Source organism: Muscardinus avellanarius (genome assembly GCF_963383645.1).
Source record: "Muscardinus avellanarius genome assembly, chromosome: 7".
NCBI classification, from domain to species: domain Eukaryota; kingdom Metazoa; phylum Chordata; class Mammalia; order Rodentia; family Gliridae; genus Muscardinus; species Muscardinus avellanarius.
The window spans coordinates 20318076-20339106 of NC_137793.1; the positions used below are offsets into that span (position 1 = coordinate 20318076).

The 21031-nt window shown below is 48.3% G+C and overlaps 1 protein-coding gene across 2 annotated transcripts in view; it reads left to right on the forward strand.

The window, feature by feature from the left end:
• WWC1 (WW and C2 domain containing 1) overlaps positions 1 to 21031 on the forward strand; it is a gene marked incomplete at both ends in the record, with an annotated part of 170971 nt that overhangs the window by 109795 nt on the left and 40145 nt on the right. For both annotated transcript variants that reach the window (XM_080698876.1, XM_080698877.1), the window contains 7 exons: positions 952 to 1098; positions 2328 to 2401; positions 7591 to 7833; positions 15254 to 15343; positions 16599 to 17131; positions 20109 to 20217; positions 20687 to 20767. In XM_080698876.1, the coding sequence (XP_080555002.1) occupies positions 952 to 1098; positions 2328 to 2401; positions 7591 to 7833; positions 15254 to 15343; positions 16599 to 17131; positions 20109 to 20217; positions 20687 to 20767 (1277 nt within the window). The remainder of the gene's footprint in view (positions 1 to 951; positions 1099 to 2327; positions 2402 to 7590; positions 7834 to 15253; positions 15344 to 16598; positions 17132 to 20108; positions 20218 to 20686; positions 20768 to 21031) is intronic.

Consider the following 21031-nt stretch of genomic DNA (forward strand, 5'->3'; position numbering starts at 1 on the left):
GCCCCTCTCAAAGCAGTTGTCTGGTGTTCTCATTCTGTGCTGGGAGCCGAACCAATGAGAACAGCCCTTCTCTACCATACTGAGCCACTTTGCCAAGGACTTAGCATGCAGTGCCTCTCATGTATCTCTTACATCATCAACTCTAGCTTATCTCCATTCTACAGATAAAGACCATCTGAGTAAGAAATAAAGCCAGCATTCAGATCCTTGAACACCTGACTCAAAAGCCTAACCTCTGCGCACACCCCTGCCCACATAGGAACCCCCCGGCCTCTCAGATACTCTGTTCTGCATCCTGTTGGCAGATTAGGGGCTGAGACCCAGCTGCTGTTTGTTACTCAGTGAAGGAGACTTCACGCTCTATGACAGAGTGTTTTCAAAGTTCTTGCCCTGGACAGCAGTGCTGTGAAAAGGTGCTTGCGGAAGGAGGGAATATTTCCACTGTGATGGGTCAGCCCGTGGAGCTGGAAGCTAGGTTCAATCCTGGCTCTGTCCACTGCCAGCTTCTCCTTGATAAAATGAGAGAAACCTTGGGTCCTTCCTCCAAGGACTAGTGTCAGGATTCAATAAAATCACAGTAAAGACAACTGCTGTTAAGTATTGGCTGTGCTAGCGCTTTATACTGTCATTTAATCAATATGACAACCCTGTGAGGGGGACCCATGAGTCTTCCCATTTACATGAGAGGAAGTTGAGGCTCACTGAAGCCAATCGGCCAGCTCAGTCACACGCCTAGGGAGCAGTAGAGAAGAGTTGCTCCGTGAGCAGTCAGTGTGCCTGGCAGGTAGTACCTATGTACTTCCCATCCCCTTGTGTCTTGGCATCAGTAGGCTGCTGGGTAGACATGGACTCCAAAGCCAGGGAAGATGGAGAGGCTGGCACCCAGTGTGGCTGGTCAACCTACTGGGAGGGCATATCGCTGACCTGTTTGCCCCTGTCCCCTTGCTGCAGAGCCTCACTATGCTGAAGGACAACTTCCGCACCGACAGAGGGTCTCACTCCGACTTGTGGTCCAGCAGCAGCTCTCTGGAGAGTTCGGGTTTCCCGCTGCCAAAGCAGTACCTGGACGTGAGCTCCCAGACGGACATCTCGGGGAGTGTGAGTAGACAGCACGCGCTGCGGCCTTCCAGAGAAGAATGCCCTGTGGCCACCTTTCTGCTCATCTTAGGAGCTGGCCAGGCTCTCTGGGGCAGGCTGCTAACTCCGCCCAAGGAGCTGCGTGTACTTGCAGCCCTCCTGGCCCCAGGAGGTATGACGCTATGGCGTGAGGAAGGGCTCACATGAGGGCACTCCGCCAGAGTCCCCTGCCACGTGCCTGGATCTCTAGACTGCACAGATAGTATTTTTAGAAGTCAGGGTATCTTTCTCTGCTCTCCCTCATCCTATTTTGCAATTCCATTCAGATTTTCTTTCACCAGCTGGAAAGCAGAAGGGAGGATGTGTCCCTCTGGTTAGTCCTAAACAATACACGCAGCTTTTAGACAGCTGCATGGCTTTCGGTGCCAGAGATCAGTCTGGTCCTAGCCGTGGACAGAGAAAGTTGTCCCAACATAAGCAGTGAAAGTCTTAGCGTGGCACCGCCCCACAGTGAGCAGTCACTTCCGGAGTGCTTTACTAGATCACATGACGCTGAGTGCATCTGGCTCTACCCTCCATAGCTAAATACTGTTACTCTCTGATTTTATATAGGTGTCTTTCCACTGGGTAAAGAGAAGCTCTGTCCATGTCATCCAGGAAAGCTTGTGGCAGCTTCTTGCTGCTCCTGATAGTCTAGCACAGGGAATAGAGTTGTTCCCTCCCCATAACACCCCCAAGTACTCAGATATAAGCTACCTGCAAGCCAAAGTATGTGTGAAGGAAGTATGTACCTCCTTTTAGAGTCTAGGACCTTCCCCACTATCTCCCAGGGTTTTGCTCCTGACTGCAGCCTGTCTGAGTCTTCTCTTGAACCCCCCATTCCAGGCCCCCCAGAATGGCTTTCTTATATATCTATTGCCTGCCCTCTGTCTTCTCACCCGACATCCGCTATGCTTCTGTGGCCTCTACTGGCTCTGAGCCATCTGGAGCTGCAAAATGATATTCTGGTCCCTTGACTTCTCTTCTTGGAATGATAGGTGCCTGAATCCGAGGCTGCCCTCGTGGCCTGGAGGAAGGAAAATATTTTTTGCTTAACCAGCTTCCCCGCCGCCCGCACAGCCAGCTCAATAATCGGGGGCTATTCTTGGCTCTGCCCACGCAGACTGTCGGGTCTCTTGTGAGCACTTGAAACCTAACTCAGCACTGGCCACAGCAGCCGTATAACTCCCGACTTTGCTCTTGTCCTCTAGTTTGGCACCACCAGCAGCAATCAGTTGGCAGAGAAGGTCAGATTGCGCCTTCGCTATGAAGAGGCTAAGCGAAGGTAACTCAAAGCTGGGGTTGGGGCTGGGGTCATTCCAACAAGCATAACTACTTTTTTGGGGTATCTTCTTGGGGCCCAGCTTTTAACTGTCCTCATCCTATTTAATCCTCACAAAGACTGTGAAGGTAGGTATCATAACACTTCTATTTTAATCCTCTCTGGAATTTAGAGAGGAAATGATTTTGCCCAGGACCCTACTCTAGATGGAGAGTGGAACTGTGCTTTAACCCCAAATCTCCTTACCCTCGTGGCCTCTTGACCTTTCTCCTTGCTCTCTTGGTTTCTGTACTCAAAGTTTTCTGATGAGCCTGGAAGCAGGTTGGATTGAAGGATCAACAGGGTTGTTTGATTTATTTTAGCAACAGGCTAAAAACACTTCAGACACTACCAGTTCACTATCTCCTGCCTAACCAGGAGCAAGCTGTGCTTTTCAACAGTGCACCCTCTCGGGATTAAGTGGCCGCTCGGCCCAGTACTTGGGAGACTGAGACAGGAGGATCACAAGGTTGAGACCAACCCCAGCAACTTAGTAAGACTGTCAGCAACCTAGCAAGGCACTGTTTGAAATTTTACTTAATTATTTTATTTTATTTTATTTTTTGGTGGTACTGGGGTTCCTGGAAACCCTTCTACCTCCGGGCTACACTCCCAGACCTATTTTATATTTTTGAAACAGGGTCTCTTACGCCAGCGCGACTGGCTTCGAACCTGTGCGATCCTCCTGTCTCCGCCTCCCAAGTGCGGGGATTACAAGCGTGCGCCACCACACCTGGCTGACACTGCTTGAAAATTTAAAAATAAATAAACAAACAAATAAATAAATAAGGACTTGGGGTATAGCCCAGCAGTAGAATGCCCCTGGGTCCAATCTCCAGTACCAAATAAGAAATAAAGGAAGGAAGGGAGGGAGGGAGCTGTTCTGTGACTTTGAAGAATCCTAAGTCATTGTGTTCTACTTCCACAAATAAAATAATAATCAGACCTGGCATTTTTAGAGTAGCTGTTAATAGATATAAACAAGTTTTTTAAAACAAGTTTTCATTGTACTAAAGCATATGTACATCTTATTTCATTTGAAAGTAACCTTAAACCAAAGCTTCTTCTTTTTTTTTTCTTTTTTTTTTCTTTTTGGTGGTACTGGGGTTCCTGGAAGCCCTTCTTCCTCCAGGCTACACTCCCAGACCTATTTTTTTTTTATATTTTTATTTGGAAACAGGGTCTCTTAAGCCAGCACGGCTGGCTTCGAACCTGCGCGATCCTCCTGTCTCTGCCTCCCAAGTGCAGGGATCAAAAGCGTGCGTCACCACACCCGGCCTTAAACCAAAGCTTCTATCTTCTTGTCTCCATAGTAGAGAGGAAAAAGTTTAGACCCAAAGTTTTGGTAGCTTTTCCAGGTCACAGAGTTAGAATTGGAACCCTGGTCATTCTGGCTCCAAGTCCATGATCTTCTATACACTGAGCCAGTTTTATTGGGAAAAGAACCCACTGGGCATTGTGGGGTGACTGAATCTAGCCATGTTGTATCCTTCTTCCCTGGGCTAAGTGACTCAGCTTGGAACCTTCTCAGCCAGCCCAGGTATTGTGGCCGTGCCTGGCTCTGCTGCCTGAAACTCCCTATGAACCAACTCTTTTGTAGCAATGACATAAATCTTATTAGAAACCAGAACAAGAAGCAAAGTATTTATGAGAAAATCCAAAAGCCTGGGTCTTCTGAATCCTGGCTCAGCTGGATCTAGGGACTCCAATAATGTTATATAGACTCAGTCTCTTTCCCTTTCTCTACCCTGCTTACCTCTGTGTTAGCCTTCCTATCAAAATGGCAAGATGACCCCCAGAAATTCTAAGCTTATGTACTACCGGGTGAGCAACCCCAGGAGAAAGGGCACCTATCTTTCTCAACACTTTTAAGTTTTAGGGGTGGAGCAGAATCTTTGTTCAGTGGCAAAATACTAGTCTAGCATGTGGAGGGTCTTGGGATTAATTCACAGCACTGCAAAAATAAAAATAATAAAAGAACAACAACAACAACAACAAAACCCCAACAACAACAGTAAGTCTTGGGTCCCAGACTCAGTGGCATTTCTGGATAAACCAATCATTATTGCTGGGCTTAGAGAGGGTGAGAGAGGAAGGATTAGAATTCTCTGAGAGTTTATGTATGGATCATATGCTCCTGGTGGAAAGGAGAGTGAGGTCAATTTTCTAGAAACCAAGTAACTTGAACGTATGGGAGGAGTGGTTTTCCAGAGACAAATGGAGATATTGTTAATATCTGGTCAGGTAGAAAGCAGCAGATGTCCCAAGTACTGTTTCAGCTCCCCCTAGGGGCTCAGCTGAATGGCAGAACTGTGTGTGTGTGTGTGTGTGTGTGTGTGTGTGTGTGTGTGTGTGTGTGTGTAGCCACTTCCCAGTCCCTATAAGGAGGCCCACTCTGAACCTTGGACCTATTCTAGCTCAAAGGAATACCTGTCTTACATGACCAGTTCTGGGGAGACTGAAGGACTGGAATGCTCCTTCTGGGGTTTAGCCATTAAACTCCTCATTGCAGAGCCTCCTGGCTCAACTGACTTTATCCAGCTTCTTCCCTCTTCCTCTACGCAGAGCTCAATTGGTTGTAAAGGACAGAATAGCCTGCCGAGGGGAAAGCAGAGGCAGTAGAACTTAGAGAGAGAGAGAGAGGAGAAGCTATAGTGCGTGGCCATTGAATGCCAGGTCACATATGCGTATCTGAGGATAGAAACTGGTAGTTTGTATCAGATTCTCCAAAGGATGGACAGCCTGAAATTTAAGGAGCACTGGCGTAGGGAAAATACACTAGAAAGTGCATCCAAGAAAGTACCAGTCACTCCTCAAGGTCCCATGTATAGTTTAGCCTCTGCCAGACCTTTGCATTCCATTCTAGCCTCAGAGCTCTGGAGATGAGCAGCTGAGAAGTTGTCCCAAAGCCAGTCTTCATGGATTGCTATACACATGAATGTGAAATTAAATAACTGTAAGAATCCCTGGTGGGACACTTGGCATCAGAAGGAGCAAGCCTAAATGTGTTTGTTCTTCTGTATGGAATTTTTCCTATATATCAGGAGGGGCCTTTTCTCCAACAAGAGTCTCTTACAATAAGAGTTTGATCACACTGTCTATAGTAAGCTGCAGGCCCGTTGGTCTGGGGTCTCAGTGGCCATGTTTATGATTTGCAATCTTGTTTTGTTTATTTTGGTTTGTTTTGTTTTGGTGATAGGAATTGAATTCAGGGACATTCTATCTCTGAGCTACACCACTAGCACCCCTTTTTATTATTTATTTATTTATTTGCAGGTATGGGGATGGAACCCAGGGGCATTCGACTTCCGAGCTACACCCCCTGCCCTGTTTTTTTATTCTTTTTTTTTTTTTAATTTGAAACAGGGTCTCACTAAGTTGCAGAGGGCCTCACTAAGTAGCTGAGGCTGTCCTTGAACCGCGATCCTCCGGTCTCAGCCTCCTGAATGTTGGGATTACAAGCATGCACCACCACGCCTGGCTATTTTTTAATTTCGAAACAGGGTCTTGTTAAGTTTCGGGGGCTGCCCTTGAACCTGCAATTCTGTTTCAGCCTCCCAAGTACTGGGAGTACAGGCATGCACCATCATGCTCAGCTATGAGTTGCAGTCTTAAGCCATAGGACATCTGTTCAACAAGGTTAAAACTCTTTCCTTATCCAGCATGAAGCGATGAGGTACAGCCAGAACATGAGACCAAAAAGTACTTTGCAGCGGTAAAGTCATAAATTATCATGGCATAATGGCTTTTGGATATTTGTAGCAATACTCTTCATTATATTGTGAATCTTATTTTATTGATCATAATACGTAATGTCTGCATAACACTTGGCCACATATAAAGAGATCTAAACGCTTCCTTTTCATTTGGTCCTCATATCCCCTCTTTTAGGTACTGTTATTATCCCTCCTATACAAATGACAGTGCTGAATCTTAAGGAAGTTGAGGTACGGGACTACCAATCCTTCCTTTAACATTTATTACGGGTGGCAGACCAGTCACTGTGCTAAAAGCCTGTGCCACCAGAACGATTCTTTTCTTGTTGGAGTTGCTGAGGACTGAACCCAAGTCCTCACACATGCAAAACATGTGCTTTACCACTAAGCTGTACCCCCAGCTCCCAGAATGAATTTTTTCCAAAAATAATCCCTTCCATCATGAAAGCCAGAGCCAGGCCTGAAGCTCCAGCCCTCTGAGCCCCATGTCAGTGGCCACAGTGCCTCCTCCACTCTCTGAACCGAAAATGCATGGTCGGTCCTTCTGGTCCTAGTAATTCTCGGCTCCCACTGATGGAGCTACATGCCCCCCACTCTGCATGCATTATTGCTGAGTTTTCAGTCGACTCAGAAGGGTGCAGAATTGTTTTCCTTTACTTCCAGTTACACAACAATTAAGTGGTCCAACCAGGTAATAACAACAGTAGCAACAGAACATTTATTGAGGGCTTGCTGTATGCCAAATACTGTGCTGTGAGGGTGTATAGATTGTCATAAAACCTTCAACCACAACCCCATGAAGAACGAGCTTTTATTCTCTTCGGAGAGATGAGCGATTTGTCCAAGGTCACACAGCTGGTGGTGAGAGGTTGTTGCCTGGTATCAGATCCAAATGTATTGTGGTTGAGGGTGTTCCCATGTTGCCACCCCACCCCTGCAGAGCACTTCATTGTTGGCACACGGCGGGCACCCACTTGTGTTCGTTAGATAAATAAGTTTCCTAGAAGCCAGGCACGGTAGCGCACGCTAGTCATCTCAAGTACTTGGGAGGCTGAGACGGGAAGACCACAGGCTCCCAGCCAGCCTCAGCTACTTAGTGAGACCCTCTGCGACTTTGCGAAACTCTGTTTCAAAATGAAAGAAGAAAAATAGGGCTGAGGGTGTAGCTCAGAGGTAGAATGCCCCTGGGATCCATCCCCAGTTCTCTCTCTCACACACACACACGCACACATGCACACACACACACACACACACACACACACACACACACACACACACACAGTTGCCTAGAGATGGCAGTCTGATTAAAAGGAAGACAGTACTGTCAAAGATTGCTCTGAAGATGTCCTGGGTACCTTGTATCCTTAGAAACAGTCTCCTTCCCTGGTCCTGCAATGCTGTTGCTATAGCACTCATGCCCACCGTCTTGGCCCCTAGGATCGCGAACCTGAAGATCCAGCTTGCCAAACTCGACAGTGAGGCCTGGCCAGGGGTGCTAGACTCAGAGAGGGACCGGCTGATCCTCATCAATGAGAAGGAGGAGCTACTGAAGGAAATGCGCTTCATCAGCCCCCGCAAGTGGACCCAGGGGGAGGTGGAGCAGCTGGAGTTGGCCCGAAAGCGGCTGGAGAAGGACCTGCAGGCGGCCCGGGACACCCAGAGCAAGGCACTCACAGAGAGGTGGGTCTGGGGCCGGGAGGTATGGACGCGTGTGTCCCTTGGGCTCCGGGGTGAAGGGGACTGGGGCACTTTGTCCTCTGGGCCTAGCAGGAGTCAGAGGTGAGGGGTATGCCCCCAGGCCCCTGAGTCCCCTGTGAGCAGAGTCAGGTGGCCATGTTGGTTTAAGAGTTGCACATCAGGAGAGGATGGTTTTCCAGCTACCCTGGTCCTTTGCACGGGAATTGTGTGACAAGAACTCTGCCTAGGTGCAGGTTTTCAGAAACATGTCTTCTGATGGAGGAAACCTCCATAACTCTGTATCATTGAGTGCGATTTAGTGGCAGTGACATACATTCTATATCGTGATCGAACACACAAGTTTGACACGGTCACGCATGTGATCTCTGCGTTCTCTCAATAGCTATTGAGTCCATGTCTGAGGATTCAGCCAATTATGGATCAAAATTGTTTGGGGCACGGTGGAACACGCCAGTATCCCAGTACTTGGGAGGCTGAGACAGGAAGATTGCAGGTTCCAGGCCAGCCTCAGCAACTTAGTGAGACCCTATTTCAAAATAAAATATAAAGTTCCTGGGCGTGGTGGCATACACTTGTAATTCCGGTGCTTGGGAGGCTGAGACAGGAGGATCGCGTAGGTTTGAAGCCAGCCTCAGCTACTTAGTGAGACTCTCGGCAACTTAGTGAGACCCTGTTACCAAATAAAGTATAAAATAGGTCTGGGAGTATAGCCTGGAAGTAGAAAAGCCCCTGGGTTCCACCTCCAGTACCACACACACACAAAAAAAAAATATATATATATATATATATGCTAGAGATATAGATTGGTGTTAAAACACCCCTGGGTTCAATCCCCAGTAATGAAAAACTCTCACAAACAACAAGAAATAAAAACACATGATACAGGGTAGCAGCTATTTATATAGCATTTATCTTGTAGTGTTATAAGTTCTTTAGAGATTAAAGTACACAGAAGGATGTGTATATATTACATGCAGATGTTATAAGCATCATTTATATTAGGAATTTGAATATCCATGGACTTTGGTGTTCACGTGATCATATGTATGTGTGTGTATATATTTATGTGCCTGGAACCAACGCCTCAGGACACTGAAGGATGAATGTATTCGTGTATTTCTTTTCATGGTTCATGCTACTCAGGATCCCCTAAATTGATTTCACCACATCCTAAGAGGTTGCTGCTTACAGATCACTGGTGCAGATGTGGTTGCAAACTGGGGTGTTCAGAGAGGCCAAGCAGTTCATAGAAATGCTTGAGGCGCACCTGACAGCAGACCCTGTCAGACTGGAGTGCGGAGAGCCCACTTGTCTAAGCCCGAGTGGTCTCCCTGCCTTTTAGCAGGTGGGAGTGAGGGCCCTGGGCTGCCACAGGTGCCTGTCTTTAATAATTGATTGACTGCATGGTGCTGGGGATCAAAGCCAGGGTATCACATATGCTGGGCAAGTGCTCTACTACTAAGCTATACCCTCAGCCCACTTAAAAAAAAAAAAAAAACAACTATTTGAATTGTTAATACTTAAATATTGGCAAATAATGCAAATTTTTTATAAATTCTGTGCATCATCCTCAACTGTGAGATCAATATAACCTGCAAGCCACTGGTTTATGTTCTCTGCCTCAGACCTATTAGACTTTTGTCTTCAGATATTTTCTTTAGAGTCCCTGCCATTCTCCACCTGTATGCTCAGAGTACAGCACTGTAGGTCCTGTGATCTCTGCTTCACGTTCATTTCTTCATTCATGCATTCATTCTGCCCATCAACCAATCATTCATTCATTTCTTTTAAAAAAAATGTTTTGTAGCCGGGCGTGGTGGTGCACACTTGTAATCCCAGCATTCGGGAGGCTGAGACTGGAGGATTGCGGTTCATGGACAGCCTCAGCTACTTAGTGAGACCTTTTGCAACTCAGTGAGACCCTGTTTCAAAATAAAGAATAAAAAATAGGGCAGAGGGTGTAGCTCGGAGGTCAAATGCCCCTGGGTTCCATCCCCATAACCACACACACACACAAAAGTTTTGCCACACATGGCAACAAAGAGGATTTGGAAATTGAGGTGCGGTTCTTGCCTGAGGACCTCCAAAATCAATTTGATTATCTTCACTTTTTGGTAGCAGACTTTATTGAGCAAAGTTCTTGTCCTTAAGGAGCTTAGAATTGAAGCTTGTGATTTTTTTGTTGTTGATATTATACATATTTATGGGGTACTACATAATATTTCATATGTGTATACATTGCTCATATACTGTATAATAATTCATATGTGTAATAGTTAAGTCAGATAACTAATATTTACATCTCCCCAAACATTTATCATTTTTGTATTGGGAACCGTTAGACTCTTTTTGTTATTCAGAAACATGTTATAAACTGTTATAGACTGTAGTTACTGTACTGTGATGTAGAACACTAGAATTAATTTATCTTAGTTGGAGACCTGTTACCCAACCTCTTGTTCCTCCCCTTACACACACACACACACACACACACACATACACACACCATTCTCTAGTGACCATCATTCAATTCTCTGCTTCTATGAGATTTTGTTTTTTTTAGCCTCAACAAATGAGTGAGAATATGACACAGTGTTTGTCTTTCTGGTCCAGCTATTTCACTTATGTCCTCCAGCTCCATCCATCCATCCCCAGTGATGATGTCTCTCATTCTTTTCATGGCTCAATAGTGTTTCATTGTGCATGTGCATGTGTACATAACTTCTACCTTTTCTGTATCCACTCATCCATTGATAGACACCTTGCTATCTTAGCTATCGTGAAGAGTACTGCATTAAGCATGGGTGAGCAGGTACCTCTTATTTATTTTATGTTTATTATTACAGTAGGTATTTTTTTATTTCTATTGGTGCATTATATTCATACATCATATTGGGGTAAAAAACTTGTGTGTAGAGACATGCACACATCACTGATATAACCCCTACCCAATTCCCACCCCATTCCCTCCCCATCCCTCCTTCCCTTGCTGGGCTTAGTGGTTGACTTCGATACGTTTAAGTACATTGTGTGTTTTAGAGATTTTCCTCTTCCCCCCTCCTTTCTCCTCCTTTAGGTTGTCTTGTTTGCTCCTCCATAGGATTTTCCTTTTCATCTAGAGTTCCTCCTAGAGTAGGTATTTCTTTGATGTAATGATTTATATCCTTTGGATGTATCTAGTAGAGAGGTTACTAGATTATATCCTAGGGTAGTTCTGTTTTAAAACAATACGAGGTGCATTGATACTGTTTTCTATAATAACTATGCTAACCATGTAAGAGTTTCCCCTTTCTCTGTATCCTCTCCACTCTTTGATATTTTTTGTCTTTTTTATTATAGCCATTCTAACTGGACTGAGATAACGTCTTGTATTTTCGATTTGCATTTCCCTAATGATTAGAGAGAGCGCATGCTTCACTTACTTCTTAGCCTTCTTTTTTTTTTTTTTTTTTTTTTTTTTTGGTGCTACTGGGGGTGGAACCCAAGGGCTTTTCTATCTCTGGGCTACACTCTCAGACCTATTTTATACTTTATTTGGAAACAGGGTCTCGCTAAGTTGCTGAGAGCCTCACTAAGTAGCTGAGGCTGGCCTCAAACCTGTGCCATCCTCCTGTCTCAGCCTCCCAAGCACTGGGATTACAAGCGTGCGCCCGGCATCTTCTTAGCCATTTATATATCTTCTTTGGAGAAATTTCTGTGTAGATCATTTCACCGCTTTTTGTCATATTGTTTGGTTTTATTATTTGTTGAGTACTTTACCTGTTCTGCATATTAACCCCTTTTTGGATGGATAGTTGGCCAGTATTCTCTCCCATTCTGAAGGTTGTCTCTTCACTGTATTGTTTCCATTATTGTGCAGAAACATCTTGGTTTGATGTAATCTTATTGTGTAGTTTAGTTCTTGTTGTCTGTAGTTTGGGGGTCTTTTATTTGCAGTACTGGGAATGGAACCCAGGGGCATTCTGCCTCCAAGCTACACCTCCAGCCCTATTTTTTATTCTTTATTTGGAAACAGGGTCTTACTTAGTTACAAAGGGCCTCACTAAGTAGTAGCTGAGGCTGTCAGAGAACCGTGATCCTCCTGTCTCAGCCTCCCAAACACTGGGATTCCTAGTGTGTGCCACCACACCCCGCTTTTGGGGGTCTTATCCAAACCATTATTGTCTATACTAATGCCTTGAAGTCTTTGCTCTGTTTTCTTTTAAAGTGTATCCACTCATCCATTGAAAGAGTAAATGGGTAGGTGGTTTGGGCTGACCCTTACTCAGCCTCTGTATGCATGTGCTGGCCTCTATTCCAGTAGCCTGAGTCCCGCATTTGTTCACAGGCCGTGTGTGTGTGTGTGTGTGTGTGTGTGTGTGTAGCAGGGATGAGTAAGGGAGTTCCTTTTTCCAGTGATATCAGAGAAAGATGCCCAGTTTCAAAAGCAGGAAGACACGCCCCGGCCCAATGGAAGGAGCATGGGAGTCATAGGTGTGATAAGCGTTCTCTCTGCATCGCTGGGTGAAGGATTTTTAGAGGTCAGGTTGCAATAGCATCCTGGCAACTGAATAAGCTCCACTAGCACATGACACGATGCCAGGGAGATCAAGGTGATCGGCCTCTGCCTGGCCACTCATGGCTTCAGAGACTCTCTACTGGCCACTGCTAGGAATCTCTCCCTATCAAGGACGTGCTCAGAACTAGAGAGGATTAAAGTAAATCCACCTCTTCTCCTCCATCCTCTACCAGCAGGAATGGCTGATTAGCCCTCATCTCTCACCAAGTGAGTAGAAGACAGAGGAGGAAGACAGAGCTTAAATAATTGGTGCGTTGCAGCCCTTGGAAGCACCTGCTAGAAGTTTCTTTTAGAGCCCAAACTTTCTGCCCAGAATTTCCTGCCTGTATGCTTTGGGGGACAAGGCCTTAATGCCTGTAGTGTTAGCTGAAAGAGTACATGGGTAGGTGGTTTGGGCTGACCCTCACTCGGCCTCTGTATGCATGTGCTGGCCTCTATTCCAGTAGCCTGGGTCCCTCATTTGTTCATAGGCCCTAGGAATACCCTGGAGAGCCCTTGGCTATCCATCATCCTCACAGCCAGCAGCCAGAGAGAAGCGATTCACGGCAGGCTTCCTCCTGTTGAGTCAAAAGAGACACCTTTCCAACCGCCATTGACAAATAGGGGCTTCAGTTACCTCCTGCGTAAAAAGCAGGATAATTGCATTGACTAGAGTCTGAAGACAGGTGGTTGGACCAGATTGTTAACTGAAGCTCTGGGAACTGCTATGAAAATTTTAATTTCTTGAAATCATATGAAATCATAGCTGGAGAGTCTCTGAAGAACCCCTAAGTTAGACCACATTATATATATCAGACCCTGTATGCTATATAATTTAAGCTTCGGAGTAACTTAGAGTAACCCCCATTTGACAGATGAGGAAACTCGGGCTCAGCAGTCATCACCGGTGGCAGAGCTGGGTTCTCAAGGCGGTGGCTGTGTTTAGAGCCCACGCTCTCTTTTGGCTGCTGCCCACTCAGGCCTTGTGTGATTCCTTCAGGTCCGCCCCTCAAAGGTCCATGGGCTCTTCTGGAGCAGAGTCCACACTGCAGTCCAGGGAGGCCAGGATCTGCAGTCCTATGCACCTGCCAAGCAAGAATATGGAGGTGTTAGAGGGCACCATACGACCCAGCAAACCCAAGTCACAAATCCATCTGCTTATAGGCGTTCTCTTATTCCTCCTGCCTTGCTGCCTCCCCTTCCTATCAGAGCTGACATGCAGTCAGGCCAGGTGCTTGTTAGAGCACAGGCTCCCTGGCCTCGCCCCAGGGAATGACTCTTGGAGCCTGAGGCACAGCCAGGGCCTTTGCATTTTTAACCAGCACCCCAGGTGCTGAGCTGAAGCGTCTGTGGATTCCAGCCCCACCTTCGGGATCTTCTGCTGCTTCTTGGCCTCCAGCTGGTGCCTGGCATCACACTCACAGCCATCTGCCCCACGAGCCCACGGCTGCTGGAGGGAGGCTCGGTACCTGCATGCTGCTCCAGCGCTGTGGCGCCATGCTCGGGAATCAAGGCACCAGCCTCCTGGTTCTCTCAGAATCAAATGCAGGCTCCAGGGGGCCCTCCTCTACCTCCAGAACACGCCTCTGCAACTTGCTCACGGAGGAACAATGGGCCCTATTTCTTGACCCCAGACCTCCCATCTATTCTGGGCCTTGCTCTTATGAAGGGACAGGAAACCCTACAGCCATATCCATCCCATTGACAATCCTAGATTTTGTCCATTATGGGTTTTGTCTGCTCACTTGCTACCTGTCCCTGCCAGCCCCAGGAGGACTCTGGAAGAATAGCTCCAGGGATCGAGTTGGCCCAGAGCTATCCAAGGCTGCTCTCGCACTGCTCCTGTGTCTTTTTGGGTAATCTCACAAGTTTACTTGCCCAGACAAGGGTGAACCCCAGCAGTCGTGTGCTCAGAGTCTTAACGAGGCGTCTCCTCTTATATTTGGTTCTGCTGTGGAAGTTGTCACACACTGCATGAATTAGATATTTGAGGATTAGTATCTGTTCTCCTCTGCCTTCCTCAATCGAATTTAGCTCGGTGAGAGCAAAAACAAGTTCTGTTTTGGTCACTGCTTTATCCACAGAGCCAGACTGTGTCTAGTATGATATAGGCCTTCAGTAAGTGTAAGTTGAAGAAGAGGAAGAGTGAAGGAGAGAAGGAGGGAGGGAGGAAAGGAAGAATAAAGGAAATAACAAAGGAGGGGAGAAAGGAGAGGAGAGAGGAAAAGAAAAAGAGAAAGAGAGGGACGGATGGTTGGATGGAATCCTAATCTTGCCACTCATTTTATAATTTTAAGTAAATTATTTAGCTCTAAGAGCCTCAACTTTTCCATATGTAAAGTGACAAGACCCTTCTTACCGTGCAAATATCACTGTGCAGCTTAATTAAGGCAACATCTCAAGGTTCCCAGCACAGTCCCTGATGTAGGGCAGGTGAGTAATAGAGCATCTGCTATAGGATTTTAATATAGGTTATAGTTTCCCCAAACATCATAGGAAAATGCTTCCAAAAAGTTCTCAAATGTCTGTCTTTAAGCTGGGCATGGTGGCGCACGCTTGTAATCCCCGCGTTTGGGAGGCGGAGACAGGAGGATTGTGCAGGTTTGAAGCCAGCCCCGCTGGCTTAAGAGACCCTGTTTCCAAAAATAAAAAAAGTATAAAATAATAGGTCTGGGAGTGTAGCCCAGAGGTAGAAGGGCTTCCAGGAACCCCAGTACCACCAAAAAAAAAAAAAAAAACCCAAAACTCTGTCTTTGGGTCTGCGTGTGCATCTGGAAGAAGCATGTCCATGCTTCCTTTGGGGATCCAGAGGGAGGCGGAGGGCTGGATCCTTCTGTTCATTTCCAGCTTCTTTATTTCCTTCAGGTTAAAGTTAAACAGCAAGAGGAACCAGCTGGTCAGGGAGCTGGAGGAAGCAACCAGGCAGGTGGCAACTCTGCACTCACAGTTAAAAAGGTGAGTGGTGGGCAGTGGTGACCGGCTCTCTGGGGATGGCCAGGGCCTACCATTCCCAGGTGGCCCAGCCCCAGCTTTGCCCTTTATCTGCCTTCTCTGGCTCAAGTGTGGAAGTTCCGAAGCACAGAGGTATCTAGTCTAGCAGATCTAGGGTTGCCCAGTGTGGCCAGGACAGGGCCCTTCACCTCTGTGTACCTTCTCACTGAGAAGGCCCCAGTCAGGCGCCCACATGTCTGAAGATGTGTCTTACACCTGCCGACCCACCACTTTTCTAATAGTGCCAGAGGCTTCCAGCCTGGTTGTGGCCACCGTAATGCATCGTTGAAGTTTAATACTAGCATTTCGTATGAATCAGATTTTTTTTTTCAGTTATTGTCTTCTATGTATAGCAAGTGCTACTGCTTTTACAATGACACTTAGAATGTCGTTTCCTTTTAAGGGAAATAGTTTACAGTATCAAAAGTGAGCTTATTTCAAGAAAGATACTAAGAAGGATGTTAGACTTGACTTAAATATAAAACAATAGAGCCAGATGTGGTGGTGCACACCTATAATCCCAGTACTTGGGAGGCTGAGACGGGAGGATCGCAGGTTGGACGCCAGCCTTGGCAATATAGCAAAGATCTCAGCAACTTTGTGAGAACCTGTTTCCAAATAAAAAATAAAACAGGGCTGGAGGCATAGCTCAAAGGAAGAATACCCCTAGCTTCCATCTCTAACACCACAGAAGGGTGGGGACATGCAGCTTGGCCAGGGGAGGATCAGAAAATAGACAGAAAGAAAAAGTGAGCCGGGCGTGGTGGTGCACGCTTGTAATCCTGCGCTTGGGAGGCTGAGACAGGAGGATCGCATGGGTTCGAAGCCAGCCTCTCAGCTACTTAGTGATGCTCTCAGCAACTTAGTGAGACCCTGTTTCCAAATAAAATATAAAAAGAAGGTCTGGGAGTATCGCCTGGAGGTAGAAAGCCTCTGGGTTCCACCCCCCAGTACCATCAAAAAAAAAAAAAAAAAAAAAAAAAGAAAAGAAAAAAGAAAAAGTGGATTTTAAAGGCAGTTAACCGTCTCTCTGCTGCTTTCTGGTTCTGCGCTTTCCTCGGGGGATTTGTTTTCTCTGCAGTGAGGTGGGAGTGCATGATGGCTGCCACGTGGGCCCAAGCAAGATTGTCAGGTCTCAGTGCCCGTGCTGCTTCTAGAACTCTCTGTCCCCAGGGGCCCCTCCGCTCTCCCTTGACTCTCCCTTTTCTCCCTTCCCCAGCCTCTCAAGCAGCATGCAGTCACTGTCCTCGGGCAGCAGCCCTGGCTCCCTCGCGTCCAGCCGGGGCTCCCTGGCCGCCTCCAGCCTGGACTCCTCCACCTCAGCCAGCTTCACCGACCTCTACTACGACCCCTTCGAGCAGCTGGACTCGGAGCTGCAGAGTAAGGTGGAGCTCCTGCTGGAGGGAGCCACGGGCTTCCGGCCCTCGGGCTGCATCACCACGATCCATGAGGACGAGGTGGCCAAGACCCAGAAGGCGGAGGGGGGCGGCCGCCTGCAAGCCCTGCGCTCACTGTCCGACACCCCCAAGTCTATGACCTCCCTGTCCCCACGCTCCTCTCTCTCCTCCCCGTCTCCTCCCTGCTCCCCTCTCATCACCGACCCCCTTCTGGCTGGGGATGCCTTCCTGAGCCCCCTGGAGTTGGAAGACCCAGAGCTGAGTGCCACTCTCTGCGAGCTGAGCCTTGGCAACAGCACCCGGAAAAGATACCGAATGGAGGAACTTGGAACGGAGGGCAAGCCGTCAGGCCAAGGTAGGGAGCACCTGGCCCACAGGATGGGAATGAGGAGTAGGGAGAGAGGCTTTGCACTCAGCATCCTCCATGATAACTGGCCAACACATACGGCTTTCTCTGTGTCAGGTCTTTACATAGAAGATTATTGATGCATTCAGTAGATGTATAGCTCAGGATGCTCCAGGGCCAGCTAACAATTTTTTCATGATGTTTATTTGTTCAATAGATATTTAGTTCCCACTAAAACTAAATGCAGATCCTGCCCTAACAGATGTACATGGATTCATTCATCCATGCCTCTTACAGACAGGCCATGTACAAACATTGGGTGAGCCACTAAGGATCCAAAGACAGACAGGGTCCCTGATCTCAGGAAGCTCAGGTTCAGTGGAGACATAAAGGAAAGCATGAAGTGAGCCAGGCAGGGCATGTGACAGTGGCCTCAGCGTGGAGGTGGGACAGCCAGTTCTCACTGGGCTGTAGAGGAAGGTGACACGGAGCAGGAGCTTGCACAATGAGAAGGAACAGCCTTGAATAAAGCAAGAGCAGAATCTCTGCAGCCAGAGCAGGGAGCTCAAAAGAGGGGCCGGGAAGCTGTGAGCTGGAGGCCCGGGGGCACCCACACAGGTAGACAGTAAGGCTGTATCCCGATGATAGAAGGCCTGGTGAGCTGTGGTAAGGACTTCTGATATTATCCTAATTGTAGCAGGGACCCAAGTGACTGTTAGAAGCCAGAGCATGATCAGATATGACTCCCGATCTGCATGGGGTCAGAAAGAACATTGTGGTGTTGATGGAGGTTCGAGTTTAAAATCCTCAAAAAATGATGACAGCTAATGGCTATTAGGAGGAGGAGTCTATCTTTAGTAACAACTATATAATAAATTAGCCTACTGTTTGACATTTTGTGGAGATGTATTCTGTGCTGGTGAAACAGGTTCTCTTCTGCCCATCTCACAGATGAGCAAACCAAGGTGGCGTGAGGTAGCATTGCTTCCCTGGCGTTACCCAGACAACAGATGAGGAGAGAGGGGGACTGGAACCCAGGTCTATCTGGCTTCCCTTACAGTGGGAGGCAGCTCAGTGTAGTTATTTATGTGACACTCCTGGTTTGTCAACACACACACACACACACACACACACACACACACACACACAACAGATCCCATCTGGCATGGTGGTCATCACAGAGCTCAGTAAGCTACCCTGGGATTCCTCCTTTTCCTCATACCCACCCCCAGGCCCAACCACAATAACAAGTACCTCATCACACTGTGATGGCGGTGAAATTTTACCCTCATCTTCCAGAAGGAGGCAGTGAGGCACAGAGATGGAGTGGCAGGATCAGGGTCGGTACCAGAGCCACTGCCCCAGACCACCTTGATAGCATTTGCCCAACTCTGCCTGCACTGAGTAAGCTCCTGGCTCTCCAAGGCCAGCCAGGAGAAGCTGGACGCATCCCAGCTTTACAGCTCCAGGAATGAGCAGGCCTGTCCCTCCTGTACCCAGCATTGTCCATTCATGAGCAAGGGCCAGTGAGAGCCAGGGTTGAGGTGGTGGTAGTGAGGTCTCTAGTTAACTAGAGGCTTCGAGTAACAGCAGTTTCTTTAGAAACAAGCTGAGATGCCTGGGATTCTCTCTTCAGTAAAGGAGTCTTGCTGGGTGCTCTCAAACAAAAATAAAAACAAGCCGCCTACTACAGCAGGTGGCAGGCCACAGAAGATTGTTCCCTGAAGGGAAGGGGCGCAGGCAGGGCTTCCTGCAAGGCCAAAGCGGTGTCTCTGAGGACACTCAGACTCCAGCCAGGCCCTGCAAAGTGACTCCCTCCTGCCCTCCACGGCAGGGTCCCTGGGACTCCTGGGCCAGGAACAGCACATGGGCCGGGCACGTTTCCTTCATGCCAATTCCCAAACCCTCCCCTGCAGAGAATATGCCAGGCAGAGCTAAGCAGGTTACGCGATTAGTGCTGCCGTTCAGTCAGCAGACAAATTAATCTCCTTAAGTGGGTTAGTGGAGAGTATGGATGCGTGAGTGTGAAGGCAGGAGGTCGCCACGGACTCAGCGGGACACAGGCTGGGAAAACCACTTCACCATCATCAGTGCTAGCGGTCTCCACCCATCCTCTCCCCAGCCTGCAAGCCCTCAGCCCCTGAGCACCACATGTGCAAGCCCCTGCCCTTTTCCCAGCTGCCTCCAGTACCCGGCACACAGTGGTGTCCACAAGACCTGGATCTGCCTTCTCCACCCCACAGGAGGCAGGATCTGTCTTACTCACCTTTGTAGCACTAAGCCTAGCAATGGCCCCACATACCATTGGTGCTTATTATTTGGGCAAAGAAGGAATGTACGTGTGCGGGGGCCTGGCTATGAGCCCCGGGTTGGCGGCTTTCAAGGCTCTGTGTCAAAGGTAAGGGATGAAGAAGAGCAGGGTTAGGAGCAGAATGCTCAGGCAGAATGCAGTGTGAGCAGATGCTTTATCCCTCTGCACCCGTCTGACAGGTCAGGGGCTGTTCCTTTGCCCCAGGTGAGTAGGAGTGGGTCTCGAGGGCATCGCCTCGGTGATAGAAAGAATTGCAGCTCTAAAAAAGTGCTGTACCTCCCCAGCCTGAGGCTGAACCAAGGACCTCCCCTAACACATCTCACGGTGTCTTTCCTACACCCTATAAAGTAGGTGTTACTATCCTTATTTTGCCAATGAGGCAGCTGGGGCTTGAAGGGGTTAAGCTGGCATTCTGAGCTCCTAAGCTGTAAGAGGTGAAGCAATGTTCAAACCCCGGCAGTGTGGGTCCGGAAGATCAGAGCCCAGAATGCTCAATATAAAATCCTATGCCATCCTTGCCTTGCCCCAAAGCCAAGCAGGACCTAACTTCAGAGCTCAGAGGTGGCTGGGGTTTGGTGGGACCGTCTCAGCACAGAGAGTTAAACTGTGTTGCAGAGACGCTCTCCTGGCTCCTGAACCCACCTCACCTCGTTCTTTTCCCTTCTCTTCCTGCAGCTGTGAATGCAGCTCAAGGGTGTGGCCTGAAAGTGGCCTGTGTCTCGGCTGCAGTGTCCGATGAGTCGGTGGCTGGGGACAGCGGCGTGTACGAGGCTTCTGTGCAGAGGTTGGTCCGTGGATGCTGATCTGTGTGGCTGTGGAAGCTACAATCATTGAATAAGCAGACCGTGGCCCCTGGGACAGCGGGCTTTGACCCTAGAGGTGGCAGGAGGGTACCTCCATCAGTTCCCATGGGCTCCTGGCTGCCTCATGTGGGGCTGAGCCCGAGATGCAGACAGCAAAAATGCAGATGGTACGGCTGGAATCCAGGGGCTGCAGATATCGGGAGAGTGCTGCTTCTGGGGAGTTGTTCCTAAACGTGTGCTAGGGATGAAAATTGGCTCGTGAAGGGAAGCCCCTTTGGAGGAGGGCCCAGAGCAAGTGGTATAGAGGTAGAGTCTGGGGGGCCACTGAACACCTAAGCTTTCCTCCTGGGATATTCTAACCACAGCCTTCTAGAGAGAACCCTGGTTCCAGAGAGGGCTGTGTTCCAGGTCACTGCAGGGAAGCTCACTCCTTGCCCCATTGCCTTTCAGACTGGGCGCTTCGGAAGCTGCCGCACTCGACGGTGATGAGTCTGAAACACCAGGTGCCACTCGGGTTCAGATCGCCCTGAAGTAAGTGACGGGGAAGATGAGAACAGAGAGAGAGGGTGGGTTTTCCCAGGGCACCTTCACACCAGCGTCTGCCTTGGCACCCGCCATCCAGGGAGGAAGGCAGAAGCCACCAGACCTCCTGACCAGGGGCTCTTAGCTAAAAGGATACCAGCTCCCAGCTCCACATTCACAGAGGAGAAAATGGGGTTCTCAAAGACCTGTGGCTTGCCCCAGCACTCGGAGCTAGACAGTGGCAGAAGCAGGACCATCCTGAGCCCTCCTGCC